The sequence below is a fragment of the Nestor notabilis genome, unplaced genomic scaffold (genome assembly GCF_000696875.1).
Source record: "Nestor notabilis isolate BGI_N333 unplaced genomic scaffold, ASM69687v1 scaffold4209, whole genome shotgun sequence".
NCBI lineage: Eukaryota > Metazoa > Chordata > Aves > Psittaciformes > Psittacidae > Nestor > Nestor notabilis.
The window spans coordinates 48,282-63,160 of NW_009943161.1; the positions used below are offsets into that span (position 1 = coordinate 48,282).

Consider the following 14,879-nt stretch of genomic DNA (forward strand, 5'->3'; position numbering starts at 1 on the left):
CACAAGACCTGACAAAGCCACTCATGGTGAACATGGAGGAGGATAGAGCAGAAGACTAATGGGAAGATCATGCCACGCTACGAGAACAGGCAGGTGGATGGGAATTTGGGACTTGAAACAGCTGCCTGGCTGCACTTGAGGCATATCAAGCTCAGGAAGATGGTATTGCTTTAAAGCACAGTTTCTTCTCTTGTTCAACAGAGCTGAGATTTTTCCCCCTGCTGACTCAGTGAAGAAAGGATGGCAAAAATGAGGCACACTTCCAAAGAATATTATCTCCTTTTTCCTCCTGGCCAGAAGCAAGGCTTGGAATGGTTTCCACTGACTCCAGCCTGAATTCCCACAGCATGGGCTGACCTTGACCAGCAGGGCTCGGGCTAATGTGCACACAACACTCCGAAGTCTGAAGTTGAGTGTGCACAGGGATGCATCTGACACATGCAACAGCTCATAAACATTGGACTTAGAGCCTTTCTTATCCAGAAGTCACAGCTGGTTTCCTCTGTCATGTCCTTGGCTTCCTTTGTCATGTCCTCAGAGAGCTTAGGGCTGACATTTCAAGAAATTCCATCCCAGAAAGACCTAAAACTCTGGATCCAATTACATCTTTGGTTGTATAAGACCTTGTAGTCCTGAACATCTTGCTGCTCTGCCTGGCCCATGAGCATTTCTAATATCAGCAGTCTCTGCTAGCTTGCTCTGCAGTATGTTTCTGTGATGCTATAGCAAGAGGCTTTGGTGGGGATGGGGCACAGCAGTGTCTCTGTTAATGTTCTGAGTCCAACTTAACATCGTTTGTGCCTTTAGCTTCTAAACTTACTGCCGCCAACAGTCACACTAATAGAGTTGTAGCTAGACAGTGGGTACTTGCTTGCTCTCTGCATTAGCTAATCCAGCCATCGTGTGTCACTGCCTTTCTGAGTTCTTCCCTTTCTATCCCATTCCTTTTTGGCAGGGGCTTGGAAATAACAGTTCTGACTGGACTGCCAAGAGAAGTCCTGGTTTGGGGAAATAAATAGAAATGGAAAACAAAAATAGATTTTGTTCCCTCTCTGCCGGACGCTCTTTGGTTCTCAAGCTTAGGGAAGCGGTCTCGGTCCCGAGGTAGAAGAGTGTTATAATTGCAAGTGTATGAAACCTTGGCAGCAATTTTATGTGAATCGAAACAGACAGGAAAAGTGTGGCAAGGATCTCCACTGCCCTCTGAGAGAGGCTTTAGCTGCAGATAGCTTTGCTTTAGCTGTTGAGTGGGGAGGTGTGGAACAGGGCATGTGAATCATTTAGCTGCCTAGCCTGGAAAAAAACCTGCTCTGTGTGTGTGTGTGTGAAGTTCTATCTGTCCCAGTACACATGGGAATGATGACGGCGTCCCTTCCTGTGCTGGTCCACCCTGGTGTAGGCTGCCCAGGCAGTTTTGGGAGGTAGTGGGTACAGCTTTCTGTGAGGGGAACAAAGCTGGGCTCAGCAGCATCCCTTTCTCTGAACACCTGACTTGATGCTCAGATGGCTTTAGAGTTTCAGCTCTGTCATTGTCCCCTCAACTGACAGGGCAGGGCATGGTTGTCACAGTTTTCCTCTGTCCCAAACACAGGTCCTGCAGTGTGCCTGCTTCCCAGAGCACACCCTGCTGCAGCCCTGTGCTTTGCTGGAGGCTGGTGCATGGCTCTGGTTCATGTGCAGGTTTGGTCCCTTTTTGGGCCAGCTCCTTGGTGCAGAAGCAGCTCTGCTTGTGCAGAAGGACCCCAGCTGTGATACTTGCTATTGCTCATAGTTGTTTTCACTTTTAGTGGGGCCTTCAGAAGGTGTGGGAGTGCAGAGCTCCTGAGTGCCTGTAACCAAGAGATGCTTTGGCAACATTTCCAGGCTAAGGCTAGAAAAAAAAAGTAAACCCTTTTGCCCTTTGGGCTTACTTGTCCTCTCTGGGAGTTAGCTGTGCCAGATACAGCTCATGAGAAGGAGCCCCTTGCCTTAATTCTCACTGTGGTGCTGCTGCACTTATTAAACACACAACAGCAATAAAGACCTTGGCTGCCCCACCATGCTTTTCAGCACCAGATTTTGCCCTTCACACTGTGGTGGGACACATCTCCACAGCACACGATGGTGGCTTCTGACCTGACAGTGGGTTTTGGCCAAAGGGTGCCTTGTGATCCCTAAGGCACTTCTTGCCTTGCAGAGAAGAGAAGGTGCATTTGTCTTGGCAAGTAGAAAGTTGTTGTTAGTGGAGATGTGCAGAAGTTGTGGGAGGAAGAGCTGGAAAGAGTTGCAGCTCCTAATGATGCCTGCAAGGGGATCATAGAATAGTTTGGGTTGAAATGTCATCTAGTCCAACGCCCCTGCAATGAGTTACATCAGGTTGAAATGGGGGTCTAGGTTTTTGGGCAGTGTGAGTGTGGAAATCCCTATGCACTTCTCTGGAGAGCTGGCTGGCATGGCAGGCAGGCTGCAAGCAAGGAGAGATGGCATCTGGCATATGTCAAGAGTGCTTTTGCAATGCATGTTAGTGAAAATGGGTGCACACATCTGTGCCCCTTACTACCCATGGTGACATGCCAGCTGCTGGTGGCACATCCAGCTGATGATGGGAGTTAATTTGTGCAAAAGCCCCTGTGGGGGTCTCGATTAGAGCGAGTTACATCACTGACGGTGGAGCAGGTCGTGGGTAGGTTCTGTTCTGAAGCCCATTGCTCCTGTATTATTCATGAGCCCTCATGAATTAGTAATGGACTGGGAAGGCTGCCGTCTATTACTTACGGAGTTGCCTTTAAGTGCTAGGACAGCAGCTCTCCCCTGCAGCCTCATTTTGTGAGGATATTTGCAGCAGAACAGAATTTCTCCCCTGTTGTCTCTGAGCTCCCCCAGCTCCCTATTGGGTCCCAGGGTACAAGTCCTGTTACCTGATCTGCTGTTAGCTGAGTCCATGGTTCTTAGCATGTGCCATCCCATGTCCTGCTGATAGCAGTGACCTTAGGAGAATCCGGAGGAGAACATGGATTCATGGCCATGCTGAAGAGGATGCAAAGCCTGTGTGAGACACTGGCAGTAGCTGTCATAGCATGCAGCTAATGCCTTGTCATTTGAATTCCACCAAATCACTGCGCTAATCTGCTCTGGTCTGTTAAATTTAGTGCTTTGGCCTTTGAGTTGCTTGTCTGAGCTTTGTATCTGCGTTGCAAAGGTTTACATGCTTTTGACAGGCAAGGAGTGAACTAATGAAAAGCCACAGAGTGAAGATTAACTGAGTGTTTGTTCTCGGAAAAGAAAAAAAACCACAACAAGTCAGATGGCATCGCATTCTATGAGAAGATTCAAAGTGGCATTGTTAGGGTTCAGGTTTAACACCCCTTGATGCTACCAAAAGATCCTTTCTCCTCTTCCTACTTTTGCAGTACTGTATTGCTGTAATAGGAGCTGCACATGTTTGGAAGGTTGTTTCCAAATCCTGTTACTTGGTGGAATTAATTTTGTAAAAGCAAGCATGAATTTTGCAGTAACGCATGGAACAGACCAGAAAAACAGGGGGATCTAGATACTGTGTGAAGCAATGGGTTGACCTTTGGAGATGTCTGTCTGTTTTGGGGTGACTGAGCTCACCTTTTGCAGTGCTGACTCCTCTGCTCTCTATTTTCTTTTGCCCCACAATTATGTGGGGAGATATTTTGTTTGGTCAGACTGTATCTCCTGTTTTGCTCAAGTTTGCAAGCCGTGTTGGTAACTCAGTCTGTCCTGGCTGAGCACTGGACTCTCTTCCCTGCTGTGACTTGCCCTCCTTGCATCTTCGCAGAGAGCTGCAGGGCTTTAAAAATGTAAATGAAATGGTTAATAGGTTGGAAAATCAATTATAATAAACATTCCCAGTATATAAAGTATGTGTAAGTGTGGTTTAAATGAAGTACATTAAAGGTAGTGCTTTTCTTCATTTCTCCTGGCCAGGTCAGCAGGGTCTCAGTGCAGTGCTGTTTGATTTGATTAAAATGCATGATATCCTGCGCATTAGCTCATGTCCTGGGTCACCAGGAGGCTGTGTTTGTACAAGGTACTCGAGAGGATTGCTGCCAGCTTCACTGAGTGCTTGTGGGGACTGGAGGTGTGTTTTGCCTAGCAGGGTTTTGAACCCTGCTGAAGTGGGATTTGAGGATGTCAATCTATATTATAGGGTAGTGGGGAGCTACTTGCTCCTTTGCTGAGGGATGGATGCTTTGGGTGTCTTGATGGCTGCGGGATCGAGCCGCAGATGTGCAGATCTTGCAGTGAAAGATGTTGCGTGTATCCATGTGCTGCCCTGGGAGATGTAAAATCTTGTGTGCATGCATGAAGGAGACTGTAAACACATGGATATATAACCTCTGTTGCTGTGGAGGTGGAAGAGAGGTGAATAACAAGTGGCAGAAGACCCCAGGCAAATAACATGGAGGAGACTTCCCCTTAGCTCTAAAGGGATCCTTGTACCTGCATGATGATTGTTCTCCTGGGGGGGAGCCTGGAGCCAGGCAATAGCTCTGCTCATCCTTCCCTATCCCACCATCCTTTCTCACGCTCTCTCTGCCCATAGGAGACTAGAGAGGAACCTTTTTAACTGCAGCTGCGACATCCGCTGGATCCAGCTCTGGCAGGAGAAGGGTGAGGCGAACCTGCAGTACCAGGACCTCTACTGCATGAACATGGATGCAGCCACCATCCCTTTGCATGAGATGAACATCACCCAGTGTGGTAAGCACTCCTGGGGCCAGGCATATGGGAAACCAAGAGGATGCTGGGAGGGAGCCCTGTCCTATCTGGCATCTCTGGTTCAACCCTTTGCTTGGGTAACCTGGTGTAGGAGAATCCCACCATGTGGTCAAGAACAAGACAATTGAAGGTGAAGGGGGTAGTTTGCAGATTAAAGGTAGAAAATCTGGTTAAATGTGGGGCTGCTGTTTCTGTATGTGTTGAAGGTATTGGGTTATCTGGGGCATTTCCTTCACTGTAATGCTGTTGCTTGACAGAGTGTCTGTGATGAGTCTATGTGATGTCTTGAAAAGGTGGTGTGTATTTCATGTTGCTTTTGGTATGTCTAACAAATCCTAGAAGCAGCATATCATTAAAAGACACTGCCACTGTATCTTTCGTAATTACTCTTAGGAAATACACATCTTTCTTCATTTTCTTTTGTTTTATTTTTTGAATTGAAAGCCCATATCTGTAGGGAAGAGGCAGGAGTGACTTTTATATGTCTTTTTGTTGCCTGTTGATGTTTAAAAGACTCCAGTGGCCCCAGGAGCAACATGAGGCATGTTCAATAGTTATCCCTTTCTCCTTCACCTTGTTCACACATCAGCTGCCTGTTCAGTGTCAGGTTTTGCTCTGCTGTTGCCATTACTGGAAAGCATCCTTTGCAGAGTGAGGCGAAGGAGTTGTACCTTCAGCAGAACAATTAAACTGCCTATATGCAAGCAGCTCTCACACTCAAGGGCTGGGAAAAAGGAGGAAAACCAGAGGTTTTCTTTCCTTTTCTAGGAATTTGGGTTGGTTTCTTGCAGCAGTCGAAGACAAACAGCACGCACGTTTGGATTCGCATGACTTTTAAATTATTTTCAAGTTCATGATGTCCCTTTATTAAGCTCTGGAAATTGGCCAAAGTGTGCTCGCATGTGGATGAACTAATAAGATTTAAGAGAGTGCTGTAATTTCCTCCCTGCATAGGATGAATAATCCGCAAGGATTAAAGGGAGGGAAAAATCCTTAGGGATCAGGGGCAGGAGGAGAGGTGGCTCCATCAGTGGTGGTGTTAGACTCTAGGGGACAGCCGGGTGCTGATTTGGGAACACGAATGCGCTGGTGTGCAGGGTGAGAACATTCTCTGACCTTCTAGTCTCACGAAGGGCAGGGAGCCGCACTGATCTGCCTTCCTCCTGAGGAGAGTCTGTCTGTTCGAGCACTAAGATGACTCCAGGGATGTTGTCTTTGTCCTTTGGTGCTGAGGGATGGCGTGGCTTGGTGTGGCCATGTTTGATACCAGCTCAACCTGGAGAGAACATATATTGTCCCCCCCCATCTCACTCTTCACTAATTCCTGCCACCTATGCAGCTTTGCTAGGCCACCGCCTCCTTTCTTCTGGCATCCCTCCAAATCAGTACAATGTTGTTTCCTTCTTGGTGTCACTCTTTGGTGGCAATGAAAGGATGTGTATCCCCTTCCATGGCTTTGGGCTGGTGTGATGGATGCTGCTGCCCTATAATAGACCACTGGTCAGTATTTCCTCTGCTCTGCCTACCCAGTTTGCTTCTATGAACAGCCCAGAAAACCTCTCCTATGCAAGAAAGCTGCCTGCCCTTCTTGAAACCAGTGCTGTCTTGTTCCATGTTGAAAGATGTTTGGTGCCCATGGAAGCAAGAATGGAAGTGGTGTAAATCAGAACCACCATAAATCAGTGAATGTCTCTGCCACCACTGGGAAGAACAAGGGTACCTTTTATTAGAACTGCAGTTAATATGAGGATGCATCCTTGGTCATCTTCTCTTGATTGTTATATATTTGAGGGACACTTTCCTCACCTGGAGTGCTGGGTGCTCTGTGCCTTGTCCCTGGAGGTGGGAACAATCTGGATCCTGTACCAGCACATGCAGCTTTCCCATCTGCCCTCAAAAGCAACTCCTGTGGGAGTTTAAGAGATTGGGATGGGTGTAGTGTGAAGGGAAGGGCAGCCGGAACTGGACACCAGCTTTTGGATTCAAATGTGATGTGAGGCTCTTTTCATCTAGCACATCTCCAGTGTCTACATTTTCCCCATCTCCAAGAATCTCCCACTTCCCTCAGTAAAGCAAGGCCATGCTGTTGCCTCCTTACTGTTTATCTCAGGATGCTGGTTTGGGAACAGCTTGTGAGGATCTGGGTCCACACGCATGTCCTGTGGCTGGTGGTAGCAAACACTGCTCCAGACCTGAGCACTTTGTTTTCTGGCTCTTCTAGACCTCCCTGAGATCAGTGTGAGCCATGTGAACCTGACAGTGCGGGAAGGGGAGAATGCTGTCATCACCTGCAACGGCTCAGGCTCACCGCTGCCTGACGTCGACTGGACGGTGGCTGATCTCCACTCCATCAACACACACCAGGTAGGGGCTGCAGGACCTTAGTGCCTGATGTGGCAAGGGTAAGGCAGCTGCCATGGACTCCCCAGGTCTGTGAATGCAGGGCAGAGGGTCAGGCAGACGGTGGAGGCTGCTATGAGAGACGTGAAATGGTTGTATCTATAGGAAAATTGAGGTCATACCCTTATCCACATGAGAACCTGGGAACTACCTGAAGGCAACAAAACCTTCCCTCTGTATGGCTGAAAAGCCAAGATGGGATAGTTTCATATTTCAGTGCTCCCTAATTGAATTAACTCAAGTCTCCTCTAATGAAACTGTTTATGGAGGTGTCTGCTGGAGCTGAAATAAGCTTTTCAAGAGGCAAGCTATGTTTATCAGTGCTACAGCCCTGGGGCTCTCCCCCTCCTAGTGGTTGCTCTTATAAGATGTGGTGTATTTAATCAGGTGAGGAAATACCTCACTTCACCCAAATCCCAGTTATCCTTGGATTTTGGAGACCTTCTCACGTCTTATGCTGAAATTGATCCTTATTGTCTGAGAGCAGTAGCAGGAAGGAGAAGAGCCACCAAACACTGATTTCTGTGTGTATTTCTCTGGGATTTTTAGACCAACCTCAACTGGACCAATGTTCACGCCATCAATTTGACCTTGGTGAATGTCACCAGTGAGGACAATGGATTCCTGCTTACCTGTATCGCCGAGAACGTGGTGGGGATGAGCAATGCCAGTGTACTGCTCACCGTCTACTGTAAGTAGCAGTGAAGAGACCTCGGTCTTATAGAGGCTGGAGGGCTGCCCTGGGAACTATTTGAATGCATGGCCACTTTCTACCTGTGACATACTGGGTTTGTGGATGATTAGGAGCTGAGCTCAGTGAGGAGGAGGTGGATCCTCACACAGCTCTTTTTAAGTGTCAGTATGTTTGCTTTCCTGCTGCCTCTATTAATGCAGAAATGAACACTAGAGCAGGGGAGGAACAGCAGTACCACACTGGTGGTAGACATCTCTCCACCCATCTGTTGGAAGATCCAGCAGAGTAAGAAAAAGCCACAGAGGGACTACCACTGTTTACAAATACAGAGTTGCTTGCCCTGATGCTATGTGAGAGGTTAAATGTTACACTTGCTAAAGCCAGTGTAAATCTTGCCTCTTATTTCAGGGATGCTAGAGCTTCCTCTCAGATCTGTTCCGACAAAGTTAAACTGCAAATGCTGTGTAAACATGCACATGTCAAATTTCAGCTGTTCACTTTTAGCTGCAAGTAGTTAAACTTTCTTTGTGCTTTCTAATATAACTTAACACAAACCTGACCTTAAGAGGAAGTTTACACAGCTTTTTGTTCTCAGGCAGCTGAGATTTACTATATGTTGCTGCATCTGTAATATTTGCCCTTACTCTGTAGTTTGAAAAATCCCCCAACCTTGCCAGGTAGAGCAAAGACCCATGTGATTAGTCTGGGTGAACCCACAGGTATTGGGTGTCCAGTGCAGCGCAGGAGCCATGGGGTCCTATAGACAAGGTAGCCACAAGGGATAGGAAAAAGAAGAGGAGATGCTTTACTGCTTTCGTCTTCCTCCCAATAAGTACTATTGATGGATTGAAGAACAGAGGTGATTAAAGTTCACATCAGCTCAGAGGTCATTAGTCAGCAGGTGTATGGGTTTTGCACTGTGTTTTAGCATCTTTTCCTCCACACCTTAAACAGCACCATGACAATGACTATATTCACCCGTTTAATCCTCTAAGCTGTGATGGTTGCTGCTCCCTCTGCTCCTGCTGCCCAGACCCATCACTCAGGCTGCAATTTCACATTGAAAAGATCTGGGTTTGTGCGTGTAGGTGGCTGCCTGTTTTGAATCCTCCTTGACAGGAAGATGTGAACAAACCACATGCAGATCTAGGCTTACAAGTGAATAGGAGCTGGCTGGGACACAGCTGTGTGGTTCAGGGTAGTTGGGTGCTGGTGGGAGAATTTTGCACAGCTCCAACCAGCTCTTCACCTTCTTCTCTTCTACCACTTTCACTGCCTAAAAAAAGTCTCCGTCTTTTTCCTAAAGATGGTTGAAGTTGGTACATTGTTTTTATTCCTTGTGGATGTCCCATGGGTTGTCTTTGTGTCTGGATGGTACCAGGAAAAGGAGAGGTTTAGGGAAGACCTTCATCTTCTTGTGTCCTCTCTTTGCTCGATACTGTGTTCTAATTCAAACCTTGCCAGCCTTGTGGTTTGGGGCCTTACATGTAGGTGTTGTAAACGAGGTTTCAGAAGCAATTGCAGAACAACATTTGGATTCTTGGGGTGTCCCAGGGGGAAAACAATGCATATGCAATAAATTGCAGGTGGAGTCTCTGCTTCGTTTTTCCCTCTCCCTCTCTAGTCCCTTTAATTAAAATACCCCTGGAGGGTGCTCGGCGGGTGAGAACTCCTTTGGGATATTCAGGCAGTCAAAAGCCCCAAGGACAGGCAGTCGCTGAGGGATGTTTGCTTCCACAGCTGTGCAATCCAAAACTGCTTAGTGTGACTGGAGAGTTCCCATGGGCGCTTTGCACATGTGTACTGTAACAGTGCTGCGTCTCCGTGTTCTCCATAATGGGGACAGGAGAGCTCCCCATCATCCCTTGAGGGAAGGAGAGCAGCAGTAGGTGTGTGGACTGGGCAACTCCAACCTTAATTTCTTCTGGGCTGGTGAAAGGACCATCCCTGTTGTTAATTTTTACCCCTGTTCAGAAGCCAGAGAGATCTGGCTGTGGTTCAGATCCTCCTCCTGGAGGGTGTGGAGTGGTTCTTGTGATTTAGTGCTGCTTCTTTGCAGATATCCACGGGAAGGGTAGAAGGAATGAGGGATTTTGGAGACATTTTCAATAATCTTAATTTCCATGGTGCTCAGAGACGTGATGTGAGTGGAGGTGTGCTGTGAGCCTGCCCTGTTTCTCTCTGCTAGATCCCCCTCGCATCCTAACTCTGGAGGAGCCGGTGCTACACTTGGAGCACTGCATTGCATTTGCAGTGCATGGGAACCCAGCTCCTACCCTTCACTGGCTGCACAACGGCCAGGTCCTGCGGGAGACAGAGATCATCCACATGGAGTTTTACCAACAAGGGGAAGTGTCTGAGGGCTGCCTGCTCTTCAACAAACCCACTCACTACAACAACGGCAACTACACGATTGTGGCTACCAACCAGCTGGGCTCAGCCAACCAAACCATTAAAGGACACTTCCTTGAAAAGCCCTTTCCAGGTAGGATATTCAGTTTATCTCATTAGGGTTGCTTGCAAACCAAAGATCGTACTATGGTCCCACCAGTAATCCTTGCACCTAGATAAGGCCTTGACAACCTAAGTTGGTCTTTGTCTGAGCAGCAGGTTGGAAGTGATCACCTCTGGAGGCCTGTTCTGATGAGCATGTTTCTCCTACTCATGTGTACTTTGGTGTCATAACTCTTAAGTGCAGAGACAGACATACACTGGTTTAGATATTTTTGTTGTGTAACATATTCTACAGCGTATTGTTGGGCTTTATTTTAAAATCTTTAGGGATTTCAGTGGGAATAGGATGTAAGCTTGGTCAATTACTTTGGATCTCTTCTGGGGTACCCCAAAGAGGATGCCCAGTTTTTTTGAGAGAAAGTATTTTTCTATGTGGTTGCTAGTTATAAGCTAAAGAAATCCCTTTGAAGTGATGCAGCTTTTCCCTTTTTTTCCTTCTAGCTTGCAGTTGTGAAATGATTAAAGCTGGATGCAGCCGTGTCAGGATTGTTTTCTTTCTGAATATGACATGTGCAATGCCAGAATGACAGGTCTACAAAAGATGTGATGGCTCAGTTAGTTGCTTTGAATCAGTTTGCTGGGATTTCTTAACTGATTGCTTGGAATTCCCTGCTGTACTCCCAAGCGATTCAGAACTTAACTGCAAAATAACCCCACAACGTTTGAGGACATGAAGATCCAGCTCTGGGGAGAGCAGTAGAGACTTTTGTGGTGACACATCCACTCTATAGGAGCGTAGAGGGTCTTGGCCTGCTCTCTGACATTGCAACACCATGCTGGCCATCATGGAGTTAACCTGTACATGCTGTTGCCTTTAGGAATGATGCCATGAGAAAGTGGCAGCTCTAAATTGGCCCTTGCAGCCCAAGAAAACCCAGCAAAATAGGGCGTTTGCTAAATATAGAAAAATACCGACGGTACTCTCATTTATTATTTATATCACACCATATATGTACATAGAGTTTTCCCACAGGTCAAATATCATAAATGCAAACCCAAATCTCTGCCTTGAAGATCTGACAATTGAACAAATGAGCTGATATGGATGGGAGTGGAAAATTTGTATTCTGGCTTCAAGGATGATGCCCTGTTTGGCTATCTGACCTATTTATGTTTCCTTCTGTCAAGGCAGAAGAGCAGCTTACCAAATGTAGGTGGGTGAGGAGAGGTGCACAGGTTTGCAGTCTCAGCTCTGTCAGGTCCCACCTTTGTGGTTCGATTTCCCCGTCTGTGAATTGGGGACAGCTCTTAAGTAGGTGCTGGACCTCCAGAAAAGGACGTGAATCTGCTGTTCCAGAGAGCTGATCTTGGAAATGGATCTGAGCTGTGCTGTGAAGTGGGAAGGCACATGGATGTTTGAAGAACCTCTTTTGTCAGAGGCTCTAGGAGAATGGGATTGTGTGAAATATATGTAAGATATTGCACCTTCACCCATACCTTGTGTGAGGTGTTGGTGTAGAGAACTTATTGACCCTGAACCATCTCTCAACAGGAATCGACCCATTTATTTGTTCTGATCCAAAGTCCCAACCCGTTCCTCACCCTGGCAGACCCTGTCAGCCCAATGCATGATGTAATTTACTTTTCCTTGAAGATGATTGCTCCTTCTGCTGCCACAGTTGACATTAACACTCAATGCAGCCGATGTTCATAACTTCCCATTTGAAGGTAGATTCCTCCAGAAAATGCCACAGATTGAAGATTCCCCAGCGTGGTTCATTCAAGAGGCTTATTGCCTATAGCTCTTCACACGTGCTAGGGTTTTGCTGTCACTACCCAGAATAAGATTATTAGACTTAATTAATGGAAGCTAAATGCCTTGAAGGCCTCCTGTCAACATAGAAAAGGACCTGTGACCACAGTTTTTAGAACCCCCTGGTCTGCAGCATCTTGGTACTGTACCAGCTTGTCCTTCCCAGCTTGAGAGGAGAAAGATGCTGTTGGAAGCTATGTGGGAGCTGGGAGATATGCCCCACACCATATCCTGATTCTCTGTGATGATATTGCTCTAGGAACCAGGGTAGTAGCTCCCAGAATAGATTTGTGTCATATCCTGGATAAAAGTCTCATTGCATGTTGTCACTGGCATCTCTACTGCAGGCTACCATCTCCTTGTTTATTCCACACAGGTTAACATACTTACCTCCCAGTTATTTAGGAACGTCTCACTCACTTGGGAACTCAAATTATGGGAGATACTTTGGCTAAGTTTTATACTTCACAAATTAGGGTTTGGTGGGAAAAACTTTTTTGTGAGTTTCTGTTGAATTTGTTTAGTCCAGCAGAGAAAAATGGAAAGGGGAAAATGTAGAAGCAGCGAGAGTCTTGCAACTAGACTGCCTGAATAACGACGACAAGTCTACAAATGAAAAATTTCTTCCTCTTTTTTTCTTTTTCTCTTATTTTTTCCCCTTGCTAGAAAAGTTCTTCTGCTTGACTTGAAACAAAAATATTATTCCAAGTTTTTTTCCTTCGGTTTGGAAAGCCACATTTGTCACCCGGGGGTTGTTTTATGCTTCCCTTCCAAACCTCACCCATACTTCAGCATGAATGTTTCAGCATCCTTCCAGGAGCTTTCTGTCAGCAAAGCTGTGTAAACTCCAGTTAATGTCGTGCTCAATTTCTTGCATAGGCGAGTGAATCGAAAGCTGACGTTATTCTCATGCTATGTAAACCAAGTGTCACCGAGAGCTTTAGACCTCATTGTCTGGGGCCTCGGCCACCTTTGGAGCTGAAGGAGCTTTACTGAATAGACTCAAGCAGTCAAGATGCTGACAGCAGGGACTAGCATGGCTGTCTCTGGCAGGAGGCCACAGCTTCCATGTCCAGTTCAGATGCTATTAGATTTTCTGTATGGCTCATGATAAGGAGGTCTGAGGAGACCCACTGCCCCAAGCTTGGCTCTCCCCACTGTGAGCTGATCCTCATCCTTGTAGGACTTTGCACTTGGGTGAGCACTACCACGCAAGGTAAAATCTCCTTCTCTCTGCTGCAGTTTTCCTTGTGCTCTCCAGCATATCCTGATGGCACACATGCTGCAATTTCCAGTTACGTTTGCCCAATAGGACAAAACATGAAAAGTTGATTTCCTGGGCTCTTTGGGGTGGTGGAGTGTGTCTGAGGCGCGTCGGGAATGTGACCACTCTCCCTTTGCTGTGCTGCTAACTGTGTTGCTTCTCTCTTTGTCCTTTCCACAGAGAGTACGGACAACTTTGTCTCAAGTAAGTGTCTCCTTGTCCTTTGCACACTGTGGGTGTTTTGGTTTTGTGACTTAAATACTCCTGGAGGAAAAATCAGGAAGCCAAAAGCAACTTGGTGGAGGTTGCACAAAGCCCTGGCTTCCCTGTGCATGAGCCAAGATAGCTGGGGAGCTTTTGACCAGCTGGGTAATCTCTAGAGCCCTGGAGATGTTAAATTCTCTCTAGTGATGTCCTGAAGAAGGTCCTATAGGAAATGATGGTTGGTTGGGATGTAGCAGAAGGTGCCTTGACTAGATGTGGGCTGGCCAGTCTCCAAAGCAGTTCTGTTGTCATGGCCCATTCATAACATGCTCCTGCCATGTGGATGGTGACAAGAAGAAGGACTCAACTTCTGTAGTGCTTCCTCAATAGGTTCTTCTTCCACCCCACCACACCATGCAAGTAACTCTTTCTTCAGATCAAGTTCTGCTGGAGTCGGTCTTGGGTTTTAACCCTACTTAGTCTCTATCTGAGAGCTCTAAGAGATGACTCAGGGGTAGAGGCCACCCACCCAAGGACATCAGGCACCCAAATGTTTCTCATTTGTAATGTTAGAGTGACATCAATGTTGTCCTGGTCTGTGTTTTCTCTGCTGCTGTGCGTAGGGAGCTATCTGATGTTTGATTCTGGTGCCTTCTGAAATAGAAAGTTGCAGCCTTTGTTTAGGGGTGAACTGGATCTTGTTTGGTCAGGCACTGCAATTAGGGATGTACCTTGGGAGTCCCATGAGCATCATGTTAAATCTTCTGTCTTTGGTGTTTTGGTTTCAGTCGGTGACTATGAAGTGAGTCCCACCCCACCAATCACTGTGACCCACAAACCGGAGGAGGACACTTTTGGGGTGAGTCCTGTCCTCCTCTGCAGAATTGTTTTGCATGCGTTTCTTGTTGTTGATGACTCAGTATTTAGATTCCCGTGCTGTTTTGAGATATTTGCAAGGAAAATCTCTTACTTTATGACTCAAGACAACAATCAGAAGGATTTTATGGCTTGTGTCAGGCAAGTAAAATACTGACATGAACCATCTGATCCTCTTGGGTCTGCAGTGTGGAACCAGGGAGCTCTTTGAAAATCAGGCATCCTGTGAAGTAGCTGTTGGCAGGGTCAGAAATTCTGACTCTAAAAAAGTAGCACCCAGAGAACAAACAAACAGGCAATTGTGTGCTTCAGACTATTATTGATCTGTTAAGTTTAGCCCTGTGAGGGACTCAGATTTAGCTTGGTTCAATTCTGTCAGTGCCAGTTTGCCCTCTTTCCTGCTCTGCAGGGCATGCCAGAAGTGAAAAAGAAAGCCAATAGCTTGT

The 14,879-nt window shown here is 46.7% G+C and overlaps 1 protein-coding gene across 1 annotated transcript in view; it reads left to right on the top strand.

The window, feature by feature from the left end:
- NTRK3 (neurotrophic tyrosine kinase, receptor, type 3) overlaps window positions 1-14,879 on the top strand; it is a gene marked incomplete at its 5' end in the record, with an annotated part of 172,639 nt that overhangs the window by 22,394 nt on the left and 135,366 nt on the right. Inside the window, 6 exons of the mRNA XM_010021778.1 lie at window positions 4,553-4,710; window positions 6,950-7,092; window positions 7,678-7,819; window positions 10,011-10,307; window positions 13,534-13,557; window positions 14,346-14,416. Of these exons, the coding sequence (XP_010020080.1) occupies window positions 4,553-4,710; window positions 6,950-7,092; window positions 7,678-7,819; window positions 10,011-10,307; window positions 13,534-13,557; window positions 14,346-14,416 (835 nt within the window). The remainder of the gene's footprint in view (window positions 1-4,552; window positions 4,711-6,949; window positions 7,093-7,677; window positions 7,820-10,010; window positions 10,308-13,533; window positions 13,558-14,345; window positions 14,417-14,879) is intronic.